Source organism: Psittacula echo, assembly GCF_963264785.1.
Source record: "Psittacula echo genome assembly, chromosome: 8".
Lineage (NCBI taxonomy): Eukaryota > Metazoa > Chordata > Aves > Psittaciformes > Psittacidae > Psittacula > Psittacula echo.
The window spans coordinates 7,568,091-7,594,146 of record NC_137744.1 but is presented as its reverse complement, the minus strand read 5'-3'; the positions used below and the strand labels follow the sequence as shown (position 1 = coordinate 7,594,146).

At 42.8% G+C, this 26,056-nt stretch overlaps 1 protein-coding gene across 1 annotated transcript in view; it reads left to right on the top strand.

Moving 5' to 3' along the window:
- TRPC5 (transient receptor potential cation channel subfamily C member 5) overlaps positions 1 to 26,056 on the top strand; it is a gene marked incomplete at both ends in the record, with an annotated part of 62,987 nt that overhangs the window by 9,705 nt on the left and 27,226 nt on the right. The window contains 3 exons of the mRNA XM_080624766.1: positions 6,092 to 6,613; positions 21,060 to 21,396; positions 24,440 to 24,579. Of these exons, the coding sequence (XP_080480892.1) occupies positions 6,092 to 6,613; positions 21,060 to 21,396; positions 24,440 to 24,579 (999 nt within the window). The remainder of the gene's footprint in view (positions 1 to 6,091; positions 6,614 to 21,059; positions 21,397 to 24,439; positions 24,580 to 26,056) is intronic.

Below are 26,056 nucleotides of genomic sequence, written 5' to 3'. Positions count from 1 at the left end.
TCTCAACTGCTCTTACAGAGTCATAACCAGGAGAGGGTGCAATTGCTCATGGCACAACACTGGTCTGGCTTCTCTAGGCAGCGGTAGGCACTCACTAGTCCCTCTTCCTGCTGGGTTCAGTAGTTCTCAGCTGGAGCAAGACACAGGAATCCAAGGCAAAGCAGACCTCAAGACTGCACTTCATTTAAATAGAAGAGGCTCAAACACAAACCATGTCTTTAACAGCACGCCTCTGTGACTTGGAGAATGAACTCCACACTCATTGTGCTCTTTCTTCATTTCATCCTCAAGTGCCTCATCTTATTTCCTCCACTCGCATCAGAAAGGGAGAGTGGCTTACAGGAGAAAGTGCTCCGTCTGGAACAAGTTGCCACAGGCCATTTAAATGCATATTTACAAAATCCTTTCCTTCTGAAGGCTTCTCTCTGGATTCTTCTGTTTTAATCCCCAACAAAAGAGACGTTATTATATAGCATCGACCACAAATGATGACATCTTTTGACAATCTTTCTGGCTGTGCTGCATTTCCTAAACACATGGCTGAGCACAAGCTCTGATGCACTTCTGCCACTGTCAGATGCACTAAGTTTCATTTCGGCTCTGAAAACTAATCCCTTGGGTCTACCTCCATTTTCAAACACATGGATAAGAAGCTAAATTAAACCTTGAAGAATCTAGAGCAGATATATCTGTATTTTGCTTTTGTTTAGAGAAAAAAGTTCGATTATACAGATATCACAAACCTAATTTTCCACATTGTTTCAGTAGGAATGCATCACATCATGCTGTTTTTTAATCAAAGATACCCATTTCAGTGTTAATGTGTGCCATCTGGTAAACGTATATCAGAATTTTGCTTGCTACAAGGCACTAAAAGGTACCAATGTTCCCCATTTTGCAGTACCAGTCCCGGGGCAGAGACTTTATGTGGCTTTACAGGCATGTAGGTCAGTGAGCAGAAGAAGCCTTTTCCTTAGCTGGATATTCTGGGACACCTGTATTGAAATCACTGGATTTGGGCAGAGCTTGCCCAAAAGTACTTCCGTAACCACCTGTGCTCTATGCCAGAGTTACAAATTTGTTCATAACCAGTTCAAAAGCCCTTAAAGTCCATTACTTTGTTATCCATTTGTGGTGTTCATTATATTTCATTAACCAAATTACATCATTTCAGTCAATTAATTGCTCTTTAGAGAAAAAACAACCTCCCTATTAATATAGATACTGTCATTACTCTGATAGAAGATGTCTCTCAAGGCATCTCTGATTAAGATACTTGGTTATTGAAACCTGCACCACTGCATCAACTAAAATGAATGCTTAAATTCATAGCGGCATGTAATGTTTTTCTGAAGTCCCATATGAGGAAACAAATGCCCCTGAGGTTCTGTCAATGAAAGAATTTGTTTATGGGTTTAGGCAAGGAGCAGCGTTCAGCTGGTTACGCCAGTCACAATACTGATGTTTTGCAAGACCCTTTTGCTGGTAACACGGCTGACCTGCAGTCTGGCAACACTGACTGCATCTCTCTTGCTCTACTTATAGAGCTGCAGGGAAAGTACCACAGGATTCTGAACAAAAATCACAGTCACTGCTACAGCTCGTCTGACCGCTGAGCACAAAAGCCTTTTGGAATGACAGAAATCGGCTGTGCCCGTTACATGCTTGTGGAGGACAAACACGCCTCCCCCATAGGGCTGCGTGCAGAAAAGCAGACTAGAAAGGGGAAATCGTTGCTCAGTAAGTTACCCAGGCTTCCATTCCCATAAAAGTTAAATCTGAAGTTTTCCAGTGAGGTTGCACGAGTTGGTTTTGTTTAGTAAAATAATTGTTTTGTCCGTTAAAGAATTTTATAACATGCAGTTGTATCAAAGTTATGCAAGCTGAAAATAATGCAGATTAATATATGTACTGTTTATTATGGTTATACTTACAATTTATTACACTGGTCCAGGTGAGGTGCTAGTATACAGAATGGAGATGGCTTGAAAATGGGGCAGTTCCACCTGTAGCGGGTAAAAGCATTATTATTGTCAAGCAAAAGTGGAAACGCTCTCGATGCCAGACAGGACACTTATTTAAACTGCCTCTGACACAAGAAACAGTCAGAGATTAAAAACAACTTCAGATGGTAAAGGAACCTTTGGTTAGTCTTTGCTTTACTTTCTAGATCCTCTCTTTCCAGATCAGGTCTGAAGCACTGACAAGTTGTTCTCTAGGGAGACTGCAGCTGTGAGCACAAGTAAAGGTGAACACTGAGGAGACACCAGAGGAAGCAGGGAGCCTAGGAGGGGTACCAGGCCATAGGCAGGACTATCAGTATAGAAAGGCAGAAAAGCATAAGTAGACAGGAACAGGAAGCCATCCTCGAAACAGCCATTAGACAGAGCCACACTCTCCTTGGAGTTCAAGATTTTGCACTTAACTGGCAAATTCCTTTGCTGAGAACAGCTTATTTTCACTTAGTCATCCTTTTTATACACATAGATAGATGGCATGCTGTAGAAAGGCTATAGCTTGCTTTTAAATCTTCTGGTGTTTAAACCTGGATATTAGCTTCCATGGTCCGTAAAAAGCAGGCAGACGATACATCCATATTAGTCTTCTAGCTTGGTTGAGGAGCATATTTCTGAGCTATATCTCCTTAACTTCCCCATTTACTGTGCTTCGGTTCACAACGCTGCGCAGTCTCAGAGCACTGGAGCTGCACTGCTTTTACACAGCACTGAATCAGAGCCCACGCTCCAGGAGCCCTCAGACACCAGGCTAGATTAAGCCCAGAGTAAAACTCCTGAAAGACCTACAGTAAGGCCATTGGGTCTTCAGTACTAGGTTTGAGGTGGGGTTTTTTTTGCTCTGTATTTCTGCTCCTCTTACACTGTACTACTTACTAACATAAGCAGAGATTCTTACTCTTCCTATCCAGAGCTTCTTTCCAGCAGTGCGGTATTTACTGGAAAACTTGGTTTTTACGTGAGCTAATCCTCCATTTTGCTCTCAGATTCCTTAAGCTTGTTTCTTTCCCCCCAGTCTTTTAAATAGAGGAGATTTTTCACTCACTGCGGTACCATTCAGAGAAGCAGCGGTGGTAAGGAGCCTACCTTTATGAGGATTAAGTCTAGAAAGATGGTAGCAAGCATTCAGTCACTTCCTAATGGTAGTTAATTTCTTCAGTGAACATTACCAAGATGAAATATAGACAAGGCACATGCTCCTATGCAAGTAGTGGCAATAAGGTTCTGAAGGACTCAGCTTAACAGCTTGTGTCAGGTGATGAGGTTAATGGAAAAGAACGTTATTCAGGTCACTTAATGAAAATAACCTTGGTAGAGCTTAGCAGAGCCCTGGGGTAGAATAATTTATTCCTCATCTGGTTCCATCACTGTAAGTTAACCCAAGACATAGAAGGAGCTGGTTTAAACATGCACTCAGCCTGTCAGAGTAGTGCAGGAGGAACATCAGCAATTACAACGCATTGTTGTCATCTCTGCTGCCCCTCCAGTGATAATGCACAGGGTACAGCCCTCAGAGCAAAGGCTCGCTTTGCATATCCCCATCTTTAAAACCAGGCACTTTGTTAAGATGCAGGTTACCAAAGCACTGTGCAAGGGGACAACAAATATATTGACCACGAGACATGAGTTTTTTAGCCAATGCATGGTCTTTGGAGCAGGCAGGCATGGAAAAGAGGCCACAGCAGCCATTGTTCGCACTGTTCTGTCTGGTGTCTCTATGGTTTATTTTGTTGCCCAGCTATAATCAGAAATAAGCTTCAGCTCCTGATTGAGGCCTTCCACTGATCTCCTCCCAGGCCCCAGGGAGCCTCTGTGTCTCTGCACCACCAATTCCCTTCTTGGTCCTTAATTAAAAGTGCTGGAAGCTGCCCAGGAAAACATGCCTTCCACACAGCACCCTGAGCCCAAACAAAGCAGTGCCTCAGTTCAGGACCTCTGATATGAGCCAGAATAAGGGATTTAACATCACTTGATAGATAGCCCCAGTTTGATCCCAGACCTTGGGACAACCATTTTGAGAGCCCTAGATACAGATTTAGGAAGCCTTAGGAGCAGGCAGGAGCAGACAAGATTAACACTATCCTCACCTGCAGCATTATACGTGTCTGCAAGTGACCATTTCATATTCTGAGCAATACAAACACCTCACCTGGGTAAAGCTGAAAATCCTTTATGGAAGTACAGTAACTTCCATATCGAAAAACAAGATGAAACTTGACAGTAATGGAATGATAGAGGGGGAAAACATTCCTCCTTTGAGGCAGAGGCTCTGAATACAGCAGCCAGTGACTGACTGGAAAAGGAGGGGAAGCAAGATAAATGCAGCTATTCAGGCATCAGGGCTTAAAAAAAACTTGCTTGTAAGAGAGAGGAAAAAGAAAAACCTTTGCCTTTCTCTTGACATTTAACAAAGCACCTAAACAAGCCAAACAAAGCAAAAGGAAGTCAAAAACCTCATAAAGGGAGCTGCTTTCAGCTGTTTGTTACTTGAAATACATTTACCCAACCTTGCTAAGAGACGCCAATCCCTCCATGACCCACAACAGATCCTCACTATCTTTTCTTCCCATGGGCTGTATTTGTAGGCTTCCCCCTGGCAGCCTCTGTAGGGCCCAGCCTCCTTAGCAAATCCTCTTTACACCTGTGTGTCTGTTGGTTGCCAGAGATTTAACTCCTCATGTGCCACATCCAGGGTACCAGACCTGTAGGATTCCCAAAAATACCTCCAGCCACCCAATGAGCCCTGGTCCAGCAAATAACCCTGTACCTCAGTGTGGGGCTGACCTTTGGGAGAGCGCTGTGTGTTGTCAGCAGCCTGCTGTCACGTCTGGGTTATGGAGAGGTTTATCAATCAACTACAGCCCAGGAGTCTTTAGCTCTTTAGCGCTGTAGAGGCACTTAGCTCCCAGGGAACTCGGATTCAGAGGTTAGAGCTTCCCTGCCTCATAACCAGTCTTAGGCACATCCTACAGAAGGATTTCTAGCAGGTTACTTCCTGCTACTTTACCCCCTCTTTACTTTTGGATTTTCACAGACTGACTCATGTTTCCTATCATTAGGAAATCTTTGACAATAGCTTCTCTGAAACACCTCTGACATTTGGAAGTGGGCCTACTGTTCACCAAACCCAGCAATCATCCCCTGAGCAGCAGGATGCCAACTGCCAGGGCAGGAGCGGTGGGCACACGGAATACAGTATGCTTGAGTAATGATTAACACACAACAAAGGGAGCTGCCTGTCCTGCAAATGGAAACACACTGTGTGCTTCGGATGTAAGAGCATTTTGGTCTAATTTTGCACTCTGCATATAGTAATAAGTCACAACAGGGTGTGCATTAAGCTCATCTTTTGAGAAGTGCAACAGTAGCTGAATAATGCACACCCTGGAGTGTCTTATTTGTAGTGGACTATGGCTCATTAATTTTACATTTAGATTTTTTCAAACCCATTAGAAAAAAAACAAACCACCAGATCTATTCTAAGGGCAGTTATGTAATGTATCCTGCCACCGAAAAGGATGTTCACATAAAAATGGTGGGCAAAAGGTGAGGGAGAGCTTTGCTCAACTGCAGGTCAGTGTTTGGTTTGGTTTGTGCAAGGCCATCTACAAGCACATTCTTGGCATGCCAATGCAGATATATAATGCAAATAATTATAGTTATTGAAGTCTATTCAGTGTTCCCTATTTTCTAGACTTTCCTTTCTTTTTGTGTAATTACCTGGGTCTTTTGCTGTTCTTTTTCCGTACAAAATTCCACCTTTTGGTATGTGAGCCAACACCCATTTCAGAACAGGTAGGAAACATTCAAGTGGGGATGTGACTGGCTTTTACAGCAGTCTGGGAACTGAATCATCACAGGTTCCTGCTCAGGAGGCAGATGGGCATGATTTGGGGGAAGATGGTTTTGCCAGAATAGCAGAGGTGTGAGTGTGCATGGATACAACAGGATTTAAAGAACAAAGGGTGTTGTAAAAGCTCTGGTTTGTTATGGCGTCACTTCAAAAGCATGAAGGAGGGACATCTGATTTCTGCTGTTCCACATGAAATATGACTGTGGTTTATCCCTTTGTATAGGTTCCAACCTTGATGATGGACACCCAGTTTTCAGAATTCACTCCAGATATCACCCCAATAATGCTGGCGGCTCACACCAACAACTACGAAATCATCAAACTGCTTGTCCAAAGACGGGTAACAATTCCACGCCCACACCAGATCAGATGCAACTGTGTGGAATGTGTCTCCAGTTCAGAGGTGGACAGCCTGAGGCATTCCAGATCAAGGCTGAACATCTACAAAGCCTTAGCCAGCCCTTCGTTGATTGCCTTATCAAGTGAGGACCCCATCTTGACAGCTTTCCGACTGGGCTGGGAGCTCAAGGAGCTCAGCAAAGTGGAAAATGAGTTCAAGGCTGAATATGAAGAGCTTTCACAGCAGTGCAAGCGTTTTGCTAAGGACCTTTTGGATCAAGCACGGAGTTCCCGAGAATTGGAGATCATTCTCAATCACAGAGATGATCAAAGCGAAGAGCTGGATCCCCAAAAATGTCATGATTTGGCAAAGCTAAAGGTAGCAATAAAGTATCACCAGAAAGAGGTAAGAGTCATCTAAATGCGAAGGTGTGTGAAGGCTTCATGTGTTGGGTAAAATAATTCATATCTCCAGTCTCCATGGTTTCTTCCAGGGTTGACAGCAGGATGAGTTTGCATTGAATGGAGAGCCCTGTGCACATGAGTTAGTTGCAAACCAGGAGGTTCAGTGCACCCTGGTGACAGCATGAATCTGGTGACAGTTGAGGGCAACAGGACTGGGGCTTGCTGCAGTGGGTTAGGGCTTCTGCAGCACCGACACTTTCTGTTTCAGGTACTTTAACCCCATTTCATTGTAACCCATCACCCTGCAAAGAACAGCCTTCAAAGATTTCCAGGTTTATTTGCTCCAAAAGCTTTTCCCAGTAGCTGCTTTTACACAGGAACCAAAACCTAGAAGGGTTTGTTTGGCTCGTGAAGGTCTTGACTACAGGAAACAATCCAATATATAAATCACTTCCTCCAACCACCAAACGCTTCCTAGCACCCATTCAACACTAACTCAGAAGGGCCAGAGAAACAACAGCAGCAGAAGAGAGCAGGGGGGATCAAGAGCACTCGCACTGTCTCAGGTCTCCATGTTGCCAGCAATAGGTCAAAATGCTTGTGTGATGCTAGGAGGTGGATCATGGCATGCAAATACTTCTTCACACCTGGGACACCTCAGGTTGATTCTTGCTCTTTGATTCCTCTGCGATTTAGGAACTGAGAAGCAATTCCCAGAAATTTAAACTCCTGCCTGTAGAACCAGAAAGGAAAGATGTTCTTCAGCTAAAGGGCACGGAGTCTTTCAGAAGCCCTGCAAATCCAGAGATTTATAAGCTGATTCAATAAAGGCCACGAACCCAAGGAGAATGCCTGCAACAGTTTCATTAGTTGGCTCTGGATTTTCTTTCTCTTTCCAAAGGTGGACATGTAGTACCATTTAGTAGATGATATATATTTGTTGGCAGTGATGTTCCAGGTTATCTGAAGGAGGAATTTAGCTTGCTTAGCTAAGGAGTGAATTGCAGTGTCTATTACTATCTTCAGTGTCCAGAGAGTGACAGGAATGCCAGAAAAGCCAGCTACATTCCCCACTTCACTTTCTTCCCCACATTTGATGCTTTGTTTTGTGCACTGATCCAGTTGAGGACAGCCTGATATGATGCATTCCACCTCCCTTAATGGCTGCTTCTGTCATCCCAGGTACAATAATCAAGAAGGGAAAGGTGCAGATTTTCCTTTCTTCTTTGGCTGTTACGCCTCCTCAGTACCAGCCCCTTGATGCAACAAGCTGGAGGCGAAGTCTCAAGGTTTCTGGGATCTTACACTGGTCACTTACTGCTCTTACTGGGCTACTCCAGTGCAGTGTCAGCAAGGCTCGCTTGGATTCATGTCAGGTTGTGTTTTTCACTCTAGCTGACAGTAAGGTGACACCATAAGTGCTTTAGGGACACAAACAAGTAGTGAAGAATTAGTCTGGAAAAGGGTAATACAGTAAATCAGATCAAATGTTCCTTGAATTTAAGAAGGGCCAGAAACTCTACTTCTGTTTTATTTACTGGCCTGATAACCACAGATGCTGCATGCACATACATCCTTCAGCAGGCAGGATACCGCTGGCTCTGCTGTGTGTAGATCACTTCTGGTTTCGATGTCTTGTCACAGTTCAAGCTCACTGTTGACATCCAAGCATAAATCTGTGGCTACCCTTACCTTGTGTTCACATTAAGAAACTGCAAGTCTGGAGCAGTTCAGTATTTGAAGTGTAGTGCTCAGCAGTCCTGAAGTTCTTTTATTTTAAGTAACAAATTTTTAATCTTTGCTTGCTTGACAGTTTTAATCTCTTTTTTTTCAGGCACAGTTGACTGAATTCCAAGCACATGGACAAATTCCATGTTTTGTGACATATTCATGACAGTTCCAGCATATAAGTGATAGCAAATCTGCTCTGTGTTGCCAGTTAAAGACAGTTCTGTTTCCAGGTGGAACACTGGTGGGCTGGAACAGAGTGAATGAGTTTGGTAAACCAGAACTACCGAACCCCATCATCCTGCCTACTTATTCCTGCATACTTGATACAGCCTGCAGCATGGTGTTGTATTCAACAAAATATTGCAGTTGTTCTCTTATGATATTTAGTCCAATGCAAAACACCAAGCAAGATGCAAATGTTATTGCCAGCTTCTGGATAAAGTGAGTAGGAACATTTGTCAGGGAGACACTAAGAAAGGCCTTTTAATCATGATTGAAGTGTATCAAACTGACAGAGATTTTGTGGGGATGGGGAGGAAAATAGAAGCAAGTTTGGTTCTGTGAAAGACAGTTCTGCAGAGAGAAACAGCAGGATTTTTAAAAGTAGATCATCTTGTTCCACTGAAGCTTTTTATGTCTTAACGTTAAATGGGATTGGATTGCATTGGATGGAGAAGCTTTTCATGTCTTAAAGTTGACAAAGTCGCAAGTCAAATCATTAGTAGCCTAAGATGAAAATCCAAAGTGGACCTTAGTTACTTTCTGGGTCTGTAAATTGTTACCTCAGTTGTTAATTCTTTATATTCAGCATAAGGAATGCGTAATCTCCCATTGATTTTAGACTAATTGCTAGCCAAATTTCCTGCAGCTTTTTGAGAGAAATAAACCTCAAAATTTACCACCCAATGTGAAATTATTCCATTTAGGTTAAACAGCCAGAGATGTTCAACGTTTTTCTAGAGAAGTTGTTAAGAAGGAATTGGTAAAGAGATCGTTGCCTTTGGATGGAGGGGCTCAACTGTGTGTTTTGGGAAGGTAATAGATCTAGAAGTTATTATTTCTTTGTACCAGCCTAAGTGATGTGGGAATTCAAGAGTACTTTTCACAAGCCACATTATTCAGTGTTCTTCTCTCCCAGGCATTTCAGATGAACCCACTGCGTGTTTGTTTCTCCCCCCATTGCACTTCTGTACTGAAGAGTAGGTACTGGTTTGATCCAGGTACAGAAAAGTAACAGCATTTACATTTCTAGTGCAGGTTGATGATCTCCAGCAATGAACATACAGGACTGAGAAAAATCCTGATGGGAAAAGCTAAATATCTATGGGTAGTTCTTGTTCCAAAGTGGGCCCATGGAGGAAAGCTTTTTAAAGCTAGTTGGGCTGCTTAAATATGCAGGTAGGTAGGCAATAAGTTTTTCAACAGAGTATAAGGTGGTTAAGTGCCTAAATCCTGATGGAGATTAGACACTTAACCTTGCTGAGGCATTTTGGAATCCACTGCTGAATTAGCTGCATCTCTTGGAGAAAAACATGATCTTGTGCAGTAAGTTTTAGTGAACAGTTATCAATCAGCCCCACCATGGACTCAAATCCCTGTTCTCTGCACAGAATCCAGTAAACATGATACACACAACTTCATCTTTTGATCTGGCCTGAGTGCCTCAGTCTTCACAGTGAGCAACCTGGATGAGGGCTGGATTAGCAAGGGGAACCAGTTCACTTCAGTCCTATCTCCAGAGGAATAGCAGCTCTGCAGAGGCTCCACCTCAGTCTGTGTCCCCAGGTAAATCCCACCAGTGTGTTTCTGCCTCATGATGCAGATGTGGGTTTAGTCTTTACAGGGGTAGAAAAATCTCCCATTCTTTTCCTTTTTTCAACAGAAAAGCCTGGGAGGTACAAGGTTTGATTGCTCCCAAACATTACATATGTTAAGTTTTTTATAAAGTGTTGCTCATAAGGAAGAAGTAATTTTCCTTTGGAGGAGGGCCTGAACAATGGGGAAAAGATTTCTTGCTTTTCATGTTTGTTTTTAATAAGCCCATATATCCTAGAAGGTAAATTACTGTTTACAGAGAAGGAAAAATTTCAATTATACAGGCAAGATTAAAATGTGCCCTAAGGTAGCTTTGTAGTGTATTTTACAGTGGTAAATGTTAAAACCATGCTGTGCAGTGTTCACAAGCTCCCTCTGCATCTCATCTTAAGTGTAGAATGATTGTGTTCTCAGCTTCAAATTAGAAAAGGACCCGATAATTTCTTTAGAAGATAGGAAGAACTCGATAGTTATGATCACTCTTAGATGGCAGTCACAGAAGCTGAGGACAGCTGTAGTACGCTGGGAAATGGGATGGGTTAGATGCAGCATGGACACGTCAGTTTGCTCAGTCCACTTTTGAAAGAAATTGTTTTAATAGGATCACAGCAATTCACAGCCTAAGAAACAAGTAGGCTTTTCAGAAATGCTCTGCAGTATATGGCATTTCTCTTCATATTATTGCTTATGAAATTCTTTTATTCATGGCTAATTTCGGAAGGAGAAAGGCGCTGAAAACTTAATACAAAAAGGCACAGCTCAGCTGTTGAGGATCAGTCTTTGCTTTGCTGTTCTGGCACCACATTAGCTCTGCATTTGTTAATTTGTTTGCATTTCTAAGAAAAGGTGGGGGAAAGTCATCTCTCAGATCTTGCCAGTCATGTAAAGCACAGTTGTAGGTACAGTGTACCATCGCTCTGTTAGAGAAGTGGAGCATAGGCAGACTGCAAATACCATCTTAATGTTCTTCAAGGATTTTTCACATTGCCAAAATGATGTAAGGCAACCATACTGTAGCAGTGACTCAGGTCTAACGGGGCAGGTTTCTTCTGGTATGTGACATTCTGCTAAGCCTCAAGAAAAGCAATATACATTCAGCCTGTTCTGCTTTCCTGCCCTCCTTCACAGGTCATTCACATCTTCAAGATGAAGTGAAACATCACAGTAGTGGGGTTTTAGTGCTTTGCATTTTTCTGGTACCGGTAGTTGCAAACGGCTGTGCAGGTTTAGTTGATATGTCTGCAAGAAACACACAACGCAAAGCACTCAGAAAAAAAACCAATTTTACCTATAACTATATTGCTTAGCAATAGAGATCCTTAGACCAAAGAAGTGCATGAAATTCCATCAGAGAAACCTTGACTGTAGTCCCTCTTACTCACTATACTCTAATCAGTGACAGGAAAGAAGTGTAATTGTTAGCTTTTCTAATTTAAAACCAGTGCTCTTCTCTGTTTCCAGGATGAACCTTCAAAAGTTCTAGTTCTTTTTTTCCAAGACATTTACATAGACAAGTACCTCCTGAGATACAGTACTAGAGCAAATGAATAATCATTCCTGCCATGCCACATCTCTCTCAGCCGTGTCTTGACTTTCCGTCATCTGTGTGGCTGCAGTTAGAAGCACAGCATCATTCTCCAGGGAGTATCCGTAAACCTGGCAAATTTCTAAGGGCACTTTGGTTACTGTATAAAAAGAGCTTTTAAAAATATCAGAAATGCACGAAAAATGAAGTGTGAGGCCTGTGAAAATCGAAGCTCATCCGCTGCACCTTGCTTACCTGTTCTGAAAGTCATTCAGGTGTCCTGATAGAAAGCCACAGATCTTTCTTTTCTTGCAGGCAATGCTAAGTTATTCTCCTGTGGTTTTGTCTGTTTTTATGCCACACTGCCTGGAGGTATAATGATACAGGGCTGAATATTTGTATTATGCTCTTTAAAGGCACAATAAATAGCTATTTTGTGAGCCTGCACAACTCAGGAGGTTAATAAACGGGCTTTTACTTTCAGGTTTTTAGAATGAAGTCATACCATGTCAGGAGAAGATCTTTATTAGATGACATGAGAGAAGCAAAGCTGATCCTTGTGGAAGCTTTCTTGGTTTCTAATCACCTGGGACATCCGTATCCCTTAGGGCTGTAGATGGTGAGGATGGTGTGGTTACACCATGTCCAGATGTGTCCTTCAGCACAAACAAGAATTTAAGTTTAGGGATTTCAAAAGCACTGAATGTCCACATGTCATCTTTCATTTTCCAACAGCATTCCCTCATTCATTATTATAGGCAGCAAAGTTGCCTTCTGATGCGTGATCAGTGGCCTGTGCTAAATGAAACTGCTAAATGAACTGGTTTTCATCAAACTCAATCCCAACAGGCAGGTGACCACCTTACAAAATCCTCCATGCATGTGGTACCATCTGAGCTGTTACCAACAGTCTCAGTAGCAGGACCTTGGGTGGCAGGTGAGGAGCCGTATCTGCATTTGCACCCTTAAAAACAGTCCTTCCTGCCGATGGCTGGTGGGGGAGCAGGGTGAGTGGTGCATGTCTTGGAGCCCCTGCTCTATGGGTTCCTGTATGGTCTCCAGACTTCGAAGAAGAATAAGAAGAAATATGCAGAGAATGATGGTTCATCAGGTTGACAAAGTGGACTTGCATGCTTATTTGAGGGAACAGTATTATTTGATATATTATTCACGTAACACCAAAACATTCAGACTTGATGAAGGTTAGCCATATATTGCAGCTGTCACAGAATAGAAGTGCAGAAGACTATCTTTTGACAGCAAAATCATCTCTGACTAATCTTGCTATGCACAAATATGAGAAAACAACATCAGATCAGTATGTCAGTCAAGGACAAGGGCTCTGCTGCTGTTACTGTAATGTGTAGCAGGCAGTAAATGCCTGGATCATTCTCCAAGTCATTTTTGGAGCCTCGTGCCTCTGACTTAAATGATCTCATTGACAAAGACAGGAAATATGTTGAGAGCTAGAGGGATTGAGACTGTTTAGGGAACATTCAAGAATGATATAGTGGGTTTGCCAGTTCCCTTAACTTCATGTATCCCATCAGTCTTCTTGCGAGCAAGAGGCAAGGCCTGGGAAGCCAGAGTTAAAGTACAGGACATGATTGATTGGCTTTCTATGCACAACAGAAACTGGAAAGGAGAAGTGACACCTTGTATAAGCCAAGAGTCTTTCTACGTCTGAAGGTCTAGATTGTCTTTCAGAGTCAGCTTTATGTCAGTAGTGAAGAGTACCTTGTGTTATTTCATACTTCACTTTGAATGATACCCTGAAATAATAAACTCTATGGAAAATATGCTGCTACGGATTCTGCCTTTTGGATATAGAAATGGTCATTGTTATTTATCTGATTTCTGTGAATTTCAGCTTTATTTCTGTTGCTTAGTGAAGAGCATTAGGAAGTTCTTTCTATAAAGAACTGAGATTCCACTCTCCTTACACCTCTTATGTATACATCAGATTCATCATCATCCAGACAGGCCATTTAGGTGTCTCATGATTGAGAACATGTATTTCTTCACTCTAAGAAAAGTGAGATGGATAGATGGGTTAATCATAACTCCCCAAACTGAGATCTTGTGCAGCATGGCATTTAGAAGCTGCGACTGCAGGTTTTGTGTTCTTATTCTTTCTCTACAAACCCCAGCTGGCTGCTGAGTAAACATCCTTCAGTAAAGCATGTGTCCTCCTCACCGTACAATGGTGATATTGCTCAGAGCAGGGGTAGCCTTTAGAGATTCCCAAGAATGAGAGAAATGTTTATCGTGTGCTGATCTGTTCTTCCCTGGGTATTGGACTAAATTTACTCATTCAGGAGAAGGTAAGGTAGAAAGACAAAACACAATTAAATAGCTTCAGCACAGATATTGCTCAGGTCAGAAAGGAAGCAAATGTAAAATATTTTTAGGACTTTTTATTAACATTAACAGGACAAAGTAGGTCTGTGTTTAAAACACTTGTGAATGACTTTTTATATTCTCATGTTTGCTTTGCTTATCACTTATTTAATGTAAATGTCAGACGTCCACTAGGGAGAATAAAACCAGCCTTTTACTTGAGTCGATGCCTCCTCCACTTCAGCTAAAGCCTGTGAGAGCTCCCCATATTCAGTCGCAAGATCTGTAACTCTTGAAGTGCTGCCTGCAGAAGGACTTAGGGAACTTCAAGGTTTTGTCTCTCAAGTGTTTTTTCAGTGCCTCTATAGGATGTGTCTGATATCCCCTGTTCAGCTCTTGGAAGCCAGGTAGTGTGCTGTGGATTGGCTGACTCTCTCTTAGTTCATACCGCTCATATCCAGCACTTGCTCGTACTGCAGCACTCTGCCTTTGGAAACCAATCTGTTCCAACTTAATCTTTGTAACAGAACTGTATCCTGGAATGTTTGCTGAAATACATCCTGCAGGGATTTATTTGTCAGCTGTGATCTGCTGTCTGCTAAAATAAATGCTGGAAAGGTTGGCTTATGTCTGGGCTCTTGAGCAGGGTCTGACCCAGTTGAGCTGTGTGCTGGTGGGGAGTTTGCTAACGGGGATGGCCTCTCTTCAGCAGCTTGCCTTTCTTCAGGGAAGAATTTATACCTGCTCTTAAATCCTGCCGCACAAGCCATAAATAAAACCTATAGCTGCACACATGTTTAAGGGCTCCGAGTAGAAATGAATTTAATTTCAAGCTTAAATACTTTGTTAATTGCTTCTTCCATGGGTAGATACCCAGGATTTGCCTGGGTGCCTTTGTCCTAGACTGTGTGGGACTTAAATATTTAAGCCAATCCAAGAGGATCTTGTGAAAACTCTGTGGTTTTAGAGGTTATGCAGGTTTTTAGAGGTTATTTGATCTTCCTTTTTGTCAGTATTCACATCACTGGTGAATTTCCAATTGCAAGTGCTTAAGCTGAGTTCATGTCTGCTACCATCAAGAGATGTGTTATGGATAGAAGACCTTTAGTTAAGTTTCATGTGTCATCATCACTTAAAATATTTTGAGAACAGATTAGACAAAATTCTGTATCATTTGAAGCCATATGTTCATCTGTGGAGGATCTGGAGTTTGGTTTATTCACCAGCAAAGGGATCGAGTAATTTGGGTAGCACCTGGTTTTCTTGAAGGACTCTTCCAGCTTAGCTAGTGATGTTGTTAATGGCAGGAATGACTGCCATTTGGATTTACATCATTAGTTGTAACAGGCATCTGAGTAGCAGCTGGGTGTCTGATAGCATATTCATCCTATATTTCCTGAGAAAAAACTACGATCTCTTGGAAGTGCCTGATGAGGATGTTGGGTTGCAGTTCCTTTTCCCCAACTTCCACCGCCTCCCCTCCAGCTTCTTTGTTCCCTTCCTTCCTTCTTTTCCTGTTGCAAAAGTAATTAACAGGAGGGACATCCATTAGGTGCTTACCCTCTGCAGCTCCCACTTCAGCAGCAGAATGCAAATAGCTTTGCAGTCATTAACAAGATTGAACTTTAAAAAGAAATGTGCTACAAAAGAGGATTTTCTTATTCATCTCACTGTTTGCAACACTGCAAGCTTGAGGAGGCTGGTATTTCTTATGTAGAATAGCTGGTCTCATAGGGCTTACTGGCTCTCTGCAGCACACATCAAATTAGGCCACAGATACTTTCTGTCTTGGGCTAATTTAGAAACAGCTCTTTGAGTATTGCCCACTGGAATTTCCTTTAAGAGCCATCAAACTGATGTAACAGCCACAATTCCCTTCTTCCTCAGAAGGTCCTGTCCTTGATAGGAAATGGAGGCAGAGTGGTTTGTCTCTTGCCCTGGATGTTGGGCTACTTGGTTCTTAACAGGAGCATCCGCAGGATTTGGGAGTTCAAGGAGAAGATGGATTTTAAAAGTTCATTTCCTTGCATGCCATTTCATGTTCCTGAAGTCAGATCACTTCATTGCACGGTGTGATCGTGTGCCTGTTAACGTTGTGCCGAGTGTTCCAGCGTGTTTGGGCTGTTGGACACTGTGTACTAAGCTTTGTGGGTTAATACATTAAGATTTGGCATTGATGGATAAACCCAAGCCTGGGGTAGGACTGACAGTGAGGAGTTCCCTCACGTCATGGGAGGAAAGAAATCCTTGCCAACTGATTCTGAAAGCTGTGTTCTCCCCAGTCATCTGCAGTTGTATTGGTGTGTGTGGGGCAGATGCTTCTGTGCGTGTCTCCCCGCTCACAAACTGGGATGGATGGGGGCATAGATCTGCTACTCCCAGCCCTGCCTGGCGACGCTGTGCTTGCCAGTGATGGCATTTCTCCTTTTCATGATAGAATTAGATTCACAGAAATCACATGCTTTACGGATGTACCTAGAATATATACTTATGCTACTACATCAGACTCTGCAGTTGCCCAGTTGTCACACAGACTGCAAAATGTAGTTTAGTTCATGTGCAAGCTCCCTCTCCAAGGCCAAAATAGCTTTAATTATAGAAAGCAGCAGCATACAATATACCCCCAAACACATAACCTTGCGGGTATGTTTTAGGTGCTGTGGGATTCAGTGTTGCGGGTGAGATCTAACCTATTGAAATGAGTGTCAGACAGGGGAACTAAAGTTAATTTCATGGCTCCCACGCCACATTTGCCTCTCAGTGGTAACCTCATTGGGAGCTGATGTAGCTGACTGATAGAAGAACTCTGTCCTGCTTATTAACACAGGGCTCTGCAGTTACAAATTAGTGCTTATTCATCTATGAAGAGCGTTTGCTATCACCATCGGCAGCAAGAGTACAGAAAAGAGCTCCACCAAACTCCAAAGAGAAGAGCCTGTTGGCAGCCTTCATGATAATCAGAATAAATGCAGAGAAATACTGTGCTCAGCCCCTGTGATGTCTATCAGGGAGCTATTTCAGTTGCTCCCTGAGGCATTCACATCTCAGCCCATCTGTGTCTGATCCTAAATTACTTATGGCTGTGAGAGATAAGGGATTTCCCCATAGATAAGGGGAGGGGGGGTGGAACATAATTTCTGTGTTTGATATTTATATTAATGGCACAGCACACAGAAAGCATTTAATTCCCAAGAAGTAGAATGTAGGTGACATCAAAATCTCGGTAAAGATCAGATATGAAGAAAAAGACACTCCATCCAGCAGCTGCTGCTTTCCCTTGAAAATGTTCCCCTTGGTAGAGGATCAGGTGACAATGAGTTTGATGAGCATTGAAAATGAAATTCTCTAATAGCACAATCCAGCTGCAAGCCAAATGTCACACAAAGACCCTGGCAAGACTGAAGGAAGAAAGAGGGAACGTAACAGACTTTGTATTGCAGTAGCCTCTACCCTCAAAGTGCTTCCCAACCATGACTGAAGTTGCTGATCTCACTTCTTGGAAAGGCAGAGATACTTATGCCCATTTTCAGAAGCCAAGAGACTGAACAGTGACACAATGGCATTGTCCTCACAAGAAGGTACTCTGAGTTCATCTTGTTTCCTAGTCATTAAGTGAATTGTAGCTTCAGCTGGGACAGGTTCTGCTCAACAGATAAAGGAGGAGCTTGCCCTTTGGATCACTTCCCCCAGAAATGCATCTACAGGCTTTGTCTAGAGGTAGGGACAATCCTGGACAATGTTACACCAGCACTACCCCAGGATTCATAGCATTGAATATTTAGTTCATACATTGGCTGGACTGAGAATAAATGCCACCTTTTGGAAGCATTTCTTTTCATTAATGCAGCTGTCAGAACATTCTCCATCACGTCTGCAGGATGATGTCTTGTGCTGCCACTTGCAATAGGGACTGGAGGCTCTGATAATGCAGCAGTCCTTGGAAAAAATCTGTGACACCGTCTTGTTATGCACTGGAGAAATACACTGTTTGCAAGTTGTATACTCGTGTTCTTACACAAATAGAGGGCTTCTGGCACAGTACATCTGCCTCTGATTCTGAACCATCTACAAAACAGGGACAATATCCAGGTTTTTACATCATCATGATCTCCCCTTTTCACTGCGCAGAAACTTTAACTGATACCAAATCCTGTCGCATGTGGTCTGTTCAAGTGAAATGGTACAGGACTGTGATATACACATGCACTAGTTCTGCCTACGGCAAAGGCAAAGCTTTGCAAAAAAAGTGAAAAAACATATTTGAGACTCTACTTGGGCTGAAATTGAACTTGGAAAGTGCTCAGGAAAGGCCTTGGCATAAGTAGTGCTGGAGAAGTCAACTTGCTTTCCCAGATCTTAGTTCTGTCTATTTACAAAGCAGAAATGAGACTGTTTCCTTAACTTTATGAAGAAGTCAGAGATTATGGAATGATAACCAAAGTTCCATGATACTATTACAGTTTCAGGCTACTTCACACCTGAAAGGGCTAAAGCTGAGCTTTTTCATGGGTTTGTATTTTCCATGCATTCATCTATCTGTGCACTATTAAATCTATGATTCATATGTTGGAGTAATACGTTAGTAAAAGCCCACATTAGTAAGTGCTTAGCCTTACCTTGAATAAAAACAGCATTTGATGGTTTGTGACATTAGGGAGAGCTTCTTTCTGCGGTATGCTTAAATTTCCCTTAGGCCTTTTTCAGTGAGGTTGGGATGGGCTTGATTGGAAAATTTAATGGGTTCCATTTAATGGTTTCCATTCCCTTTTGCCAAGCTGGTCTTTAAAGCTGCACTTTCATGATGTGTGAATTTCTCTCCATTTGAAGAACTAACATCAGATACAACACAGAAAGCAGATTTTAGAAATGAGCTATTAGGCAGAGAAGAGGCGCTTTTAAGATGCTCACAAGTTGCACAGCAACCAGGGGAACTCACAGTCATTTGATTTCTCAAATGACTCTGACTTTGACTCAGGGGAAAAACAGTTTTATTCTCCCCTCAGAGCTTTCTCTCATATGTGATGAAGAGAAAATGTGTTTACACGTTTTCCCCCTTACAAAAAAAGTTGTACCTCATCGCAGAGAAACAGCAACATCTATTACCATGTAAATTACTGCAGAACACATCCAGTCACAGCTCCTGCTTGGGATCTTAAAAGGGAATATATAGCAGTGTAACCTGCTGTTTCTTCTGGCTTTTAGACAACCCACGCTGACCCTTCCGACATCACAGATTAAACCCCAGCCAACAAAAGGACAATCAGTGCTTGATGCTTTTTCAGTTTCTCTAGAATTTGCTTCTTTCACCAGTTTCCTCATTCCAGGTCTCCAGACTTTTACAACAACATTTTCTGGTCATTGCAGGCTGCAGGTCTTGGTTTTTTCTGGAGTCCATCACCTCATCAGCTGTTGTCCAGTTTCTGCTGCACACATGTGTAGGTTGGGTCCAAATCACGTGCGTTTCTGATGTTGTCTCCTGATGCCCTCTGTAGCACAGTGTCACTCGTATGTTAGATGCAGCGGTCATGTTTATTATAGTAATAGCAGGTAAACATCCCACTTCATAAATGCCAGATATTCCTCTTGGAGATCTTATTTTCGATACTAACTTGGGTCAGCTCATCTATTCGAACTACCCATTCCAGAATGGTCTGATTCTGGTATAAACAGCCTGAGGTAGCATATAAAATGTATTCACAAGATCTAAAAATACCTACAGAAATGAATGACTTTATGAGGCTGAGCAACTTGTTTTTCCCTTTGCTTGACCTTGGTTTAGTCTTCTATGAAAGGTGTCTTCTCCTTGGTAAATGCTGTTAGAACTATGGTGTCCACTGGAAGTGTGGTTCTTTCTGATACAGCTGGGTCCTATCAGAGATGTAGTTATATTGCTGCAGGAGTATGTTTATCAGTCGCTGCATCCATGCTAAGACAGTTTTTCTGGTTTCATTACAGTGAAGTGTAACAAGCATCCTCAAACAACAGTTGAGATTGCTCAGTGAGACATCTGAATTTAGTAGCTCAGAAGTGTAACTTCATTAAGATGGATTAGCCATCAAATGTGTAAAGAAAACAAAGCTGTCTTGGTCTTGCAGACATCTCTAATGAGCTATGGGAAATGTTTTGAAAACCATGGGGCTGTTCAGGTACAATCATGAACATAAAGTCTGCTGGCATAGACCACAGTTTGAATTTCCAGAGGATGTTAGGTGTTGGAGCAATCTGAAGTAGTTGCAACCTGAGCATGTCTAGTATGGGGTCACTGGGATGCAGTAAATCACCATCAGAATGCTGGGTTTTGCAGAGTGAAAGTGGTCTTTCAGTGTCACTTTTGGTACTGATCACAGATTTCTGTTTGCCTCTGCTTCATCTCTTCCGTTTTAGAGCTGCTCTCCTCTGCAACAGCGAGGCACGTTTACAAATGTGCTGTCCTGCTTCCCAGCAGACGTCACCTGGCTGAACTTCACATCACTGCATGCTGCCTCATGCCCCTCCCGGCCCACACACGCATATGCTGGCCTCCTTGCACTAAACCACGTGCTGCACCCCACACACTTCTAGAGACATTCCCTCTCCCTCTCTCACACACTCAGAGCTTTACACCCTTTCCCTCTTGTCTCATCTTTTAGTCACTTTCTAAAGATGCTGACACTGATTTGTTTGAGGCAGTCGAGACCTGAGACATTCTGAGAAGAAACGTGCTGGAAGAGAAACACATGGGAAGAGAAAAAGCTCGTAGTAGTTTTCGTTGTATCACTTTTGCACAAGGCTTCCTGTGTGGTGAGCGAGTGATCTACATAAGGATGCTTCAAATAGAAAAACACTCCCAGAAGAAATCTTAAATCCTAGGCAGAAAAATAAGAGTGAAATCTCCCTCTTCTCTTCCCTCTGCCTCTAAAATATGCTTTTCCACTCCATAACCAGCCCTAAACTCAATATGAGGGTCTGTGTGGGCTCTAACACATACATGAGGGGGAGTGCACATAAAGTACCAGTCAGTAATGATCTTTCTTTGGTTTTTTCTTCCTCTCCTCAGTTTGTTGCTCAGCCAAACTGCCAGCAGCTACTAGCAACACTCTGGTATGATGGTTTTCCAGGATGGAGGCGGAAACACTGGGCAGTAAAACTCTTGACCTGTGTCACCATTGGACTGCTATTTCCTGTGCTATCCGTGGCATATCTGATTGCACCGAAGAGCAGGCTGGGACTGTTCATTAAAAAGCCATTTATAAAGTTTATCTGCCACACCGGCTCTTACCTAACCTTCCTCTTCATGCTCCTGCTGGCGTCGCAGCACATCGTCAGGACTGACCTTCACATGCAGGGACCGCCTCCCACCATCGTGGAATGGATGATCCTGCCCTGGGTTCTAGGTAAATCACAAACACAAACATGCCTGAGCCACAGTCTCCTGACTCGCACCCATGGCAACTCTGTGGAGACTCATTCCTGATCTCAGCATCAGCAGCATGTAAAGAGATTTGGCAGCCAGCTTCAGTAACTGCATAAAACAGCTGGGCTCCTTCTGGAACAACGGATCCTGTTGGCCTAGGGCTCTTCTGCTGTTCATATTGCCATCTGACACGCCATCACACATGACCCTGAGTAAACCGCAGCAGACGCAGCTCTCTCCTTGCTTCCCCCAATCTCTGTGTGAGGAACGGGTTAGGAATTAGCTTCTGGGTCATGCTAGTAACAAATAGTGTCACCTCTCATGCTGGCTTAGTTCTGCTGGCTGACACATGGCAGAAGGCAGTGCCCAGGGCCTGTCTCTGCTTTCACCCTCTCACTGATCTGTGCCTGGAGCCAGAGCACAGGTACCAGACCTCATTATTCCTGGGGTCCCAGACTCCCAAATAGCCTAAGGCAGGCAGAAAAGATAAATCTCACTCTGCCGTATGCCTCTGTGCTAATAAACACCGACTAAATCAATATCTACTGCTCTAATATAAGCACTGGAAGGAGAGAGTATTTATTACAAGAAGGTTAAACACGGGGCTCTTACTGCAGTCACAGTGGGCAACCACAGATGAGAAGAAAAGGTGCCTGTGTTCCTGAGGGCAGGACGTACAGGTGAGGGAGTGAGATGGGACAGGAGAAAGCAGATAGAGCCCCTGAGGGAGAAGAGCAGAGAAGCCAGGTTGGATGTGTTTTTTATGAGAAAGAAGTATTTACCCTCTCAAACTGAGCTTCAACACAACAGCGAGCGAAAACCTGAGACCTCCATTAGAAGCATGATCTCTCCTTTAATTAAGCTCTCATCTCCTTTGCTGTGCCATTAACACGTAGCACCACTATGAGCTGGGGTGTTACCAGAAGGCCTGCTCACTGGAAGTGGTTTCCATACCCTTACAGCTCTCCTCCAGCCTCTGCCAATACAGCCCTGGTCAGTTCATTGCAAAACCCCAGAGATCAGGTACCAGTGAATTGAGACTGTCTGGCAGGGGTCAGCGGCCTGGAAAGCCACACTGATGCTGGTGGAAAACAAGAAAGGAAAATAAGAGTTGCAAACATGTCCACAAATCCCTTCCAATGGTGACCGCGGGCACTTTGCCTCTTGCATAGCTCTACCACAACTTACATATGCTAACTCAAGGCTCACTGTCTTATTGAACTGATTTATGGCATTGAATACATGTGTTGGTAGAAACTTCAGCATAAGCTGAGGAGGTTAAACGTCCCTATTGAGCTTGGGTGATCTCTTCACTTTATCCTTAACTTTGTGGTTAAAACTGAGGGAAAGGGTAAACATTTCAGCAAAATTGATTTGCTGAGGATAATCCATTAAAAAAACCTCTTTCAAAATCACCTCTTACAGCTGTCTGCTCCTCCTTTTGAGTTCCTTTGTTTTGGATAAGTAGGGATATTGTGGGACCGTTTATTGAGAAATTAGAACAGTTTCACCAGCGGAAAGGTTATGATTGAAGAAATATTTTCCACAATAAAAGGAGAGAGCAGGCACACACGGCATTGCTGTAACTATAGTAACCAGCAGTGATAACTCTCTATAAATACAGTGCATGAGTTCTTCAACAGGCTCCTCTCTGTTGATTTATTTCATTTGATGTTTCTGTGTGCATGCAAAGACTTGGAGGCAGCTGTAATAAAATCACCTCGTTGGCCTTCATGTTGCCTGACCATTGACCTGCTGGCTGGCAGCTGAAGAGCTAAGATAGATATTTAGATGTTTGCAGCAGTTCATTTCAACATTGTCTGCTCTTCAGATTGAGCTTTCAGGCCCTAAAACTGGAGTTGCAGGTAGCATTTCAGTGACCACTGCAGTATCCTGTGGTTAGGTATGGGTACCAATTTGGGTAACTGTGTTGGTAATGCACCTGCGGTGTATTTTGTTGGTTTCTTTTTCTTTTCACACGTTTCGGGTCTTCATTCAAGGAAAATGTTGTAAACTGAGCAATTTAAAATATCTGGGGGCTCTATAGATATTCTCAGAAGCATACAGATGATGAAGGAGCCTAGCTGCCATTTGCTTTCAATGGGACTTAGCCTTTCAAAAATGCTTACACAATTCTACAATAAAGGACACGTAAGTTACTTAAAATTAGATTTGTGAGTCTAGCAGTCAGGTAAGGAACTTCAGAAGCTGGCCCTCTCCCCACCAGCTCCAAGGAGGTAGAGTGAAGGTTAGCAGGTGCCAAAACTGATTAAGAGAAGGCATTTCAGAGTTGAGATGATGAGCTCTGGCCATATCCTCGGGAACAAATATTCACCTCACAGAACCCATAGCCGTATCTGACATCAGGTGAGTCAGTACCAGTGCCAGGCTGCAGTGCCTTTCTGCGTGCCGAGTCCTACCTTTTTTCACAAGTGGTCCCAATGGGCTTTTTATGCAGCAAGAAGCATCAATACAGTGACTGAGCACAGAGAATGAGTTCACTTCTTCCTTCTTTGGTGTGATATTTCTAGGTCAGGGAGGAAATGTACTGGCACACAGAGGCTGGTGCTAGTGTTGCATGTTCTGCAGAGAAAGTCAGGAAAAATCAGTGCTGTCCAACTGAGCAATGAATTACTGATAGTTGCTGGGAGAGCAGACAATCTGTTAGAAACTATATAAAATACAGTGGCTTAAATAGTTTATTCATGTAGAACAAATTTGATCTGAGCCAATCCACTCATACTAGCTGTAATTAACATACATTTCAAGCAGGCTCCTTGTGTGTATGTCTGGAGCCCTAGATAGGAAACCTAGGTCTTTTTCATCTCTCTCTAGACTACATTCCCCACAGAGTTGTAAAATGCTTCATGATCAGCAGTATTATACTTTGTCGAAGACAGGAGGGATGAGACATTTTTTCCAAGCTGTTAATTTAGAATTGTCTTTTATTTCACCAGGTACACACAGTGCTTTAATGGCAAATAATACCTTGTCATGTCAATGAACTCTCTTTCTTTCTACAGGTTTTATCTGGGGAGAAATCAAGGAGATGTGGGATGGTGGATTCAATGAGTATGTACATGACTGGTGGAATCTGATGGATTTTGCAATGAACTCCCTCTACCTTGCAACTATCTCCCTTAAAATTGTTGCCTACGTCAAGGTACAGTATCTTGGGAGAGGTAATTTGTAACTTGCTTCTGAGAACTGTAGTGCACAGGGTAGTAACTGTCAAAATCAAAGAGAAAAGCTGCTTTTCAAGCAGTCTCGTTTTGAAATTCACCTGGAAGGCTTAGGAATTTGTTTGGAGAGTGATCATCCTTCTCACCCTGACTCTTTCATCAAGACTGAAGTAGATTGTTTGGGCATTAGGTAGAAGTTTCCCCATTTGGTGTCCATTTTGTACCTACTCAATTGTCAAAGATGTGTTTTGGTTTCCGTACTGACACTGGACATCTTTCGACAATGCTAGATACAGTGAAAACATGAATTCAAAATAAAACAGTAAAGTTAAAAGCAAGAATAGGGTTATCTGAAAGCATCTGCAGCCAAGATTTATAACCTGTGAAAAGTCTACCAAGAAAAGCAGGCCTGCTAGTAGGAGGCTTCCATCTGATACAGGAGTCAACTTATTCTCTTCGATATATAGTTTTAAACTATAGGCAAAGAGATGACAAAGCAGCATGCTGGAGCTTTGATACCGTGTAGACACCTCACTGTCATGTTCCATTGATGGCAAGAATGCACATCAGAGCTCATCCTCAAAAGCACCTTCCACATTTATCAACTTCTGATGTTCCATTTAGCGTATGCCCGTGTTTTGAAGCCAGAGAATGGCCTGAAGCACTTTCCTTCTGTCTCTCTGTTTCAAAGACTCAGACAAGGCACAAATGGTCTCCTGCAAACTTCTTTATGCAATGGCTCTGTGACTTCAGTCTGTGCGTGCTTGCCCTGGTTCTTTTCTTGGTATGAATCTGCGGTATCTGCAGTAACTGCACTGCAGTGAGTGTAATTACACAGGTGTAAATCAAGTAATTGAAGTCTGCTCCTTGGCCATTTATGCACTTTCCAGGTTTGCTGTGCTGCTGTGTTGGTTTTGCCCTGCTAGAAGAATACTACTTCTTTTAGCCCAGCTGCTAATAACCAGGACAAGCACTTCCCCAAAGTAACCTTGTTTAGTCCCTCCCAAGCATGTGCACAGGCAGAGAGAAAACGGGGAGAAAGTGTCACAAAGCTCATTGACTCCAACATGGCAAGCAGTCTGCTATGGGGTCTTTTTAAAAATCCAGGATGCTGCATAGCACTGAGTTAGCTTTTCAAAGGGAAAAGCTTTAAGATAGCTGCTGCTCCCTGAAGAGGCAGGTCTGTAACAGCATCAAAGCAGGAAGAGATTACATCTTTTTTCTCCCAAGATTCAGAACCAGGGAGGAAATTACAGACTTGAAAGGTTGGCCTTTAAACTGAGAGCAATAAAAAAAATAATGCTGGAAATGGTAAGATTCACAAACAAATCTTAAAATGTTAACAACCTTGTTCTTTCTCACACACAAATTACTAGGAGAGCTGTGTATCCACAGACTTACACAGTCACATACTGAGATTTAAGCTCATACCCAAACCACATGTACAAAGGAGGTACA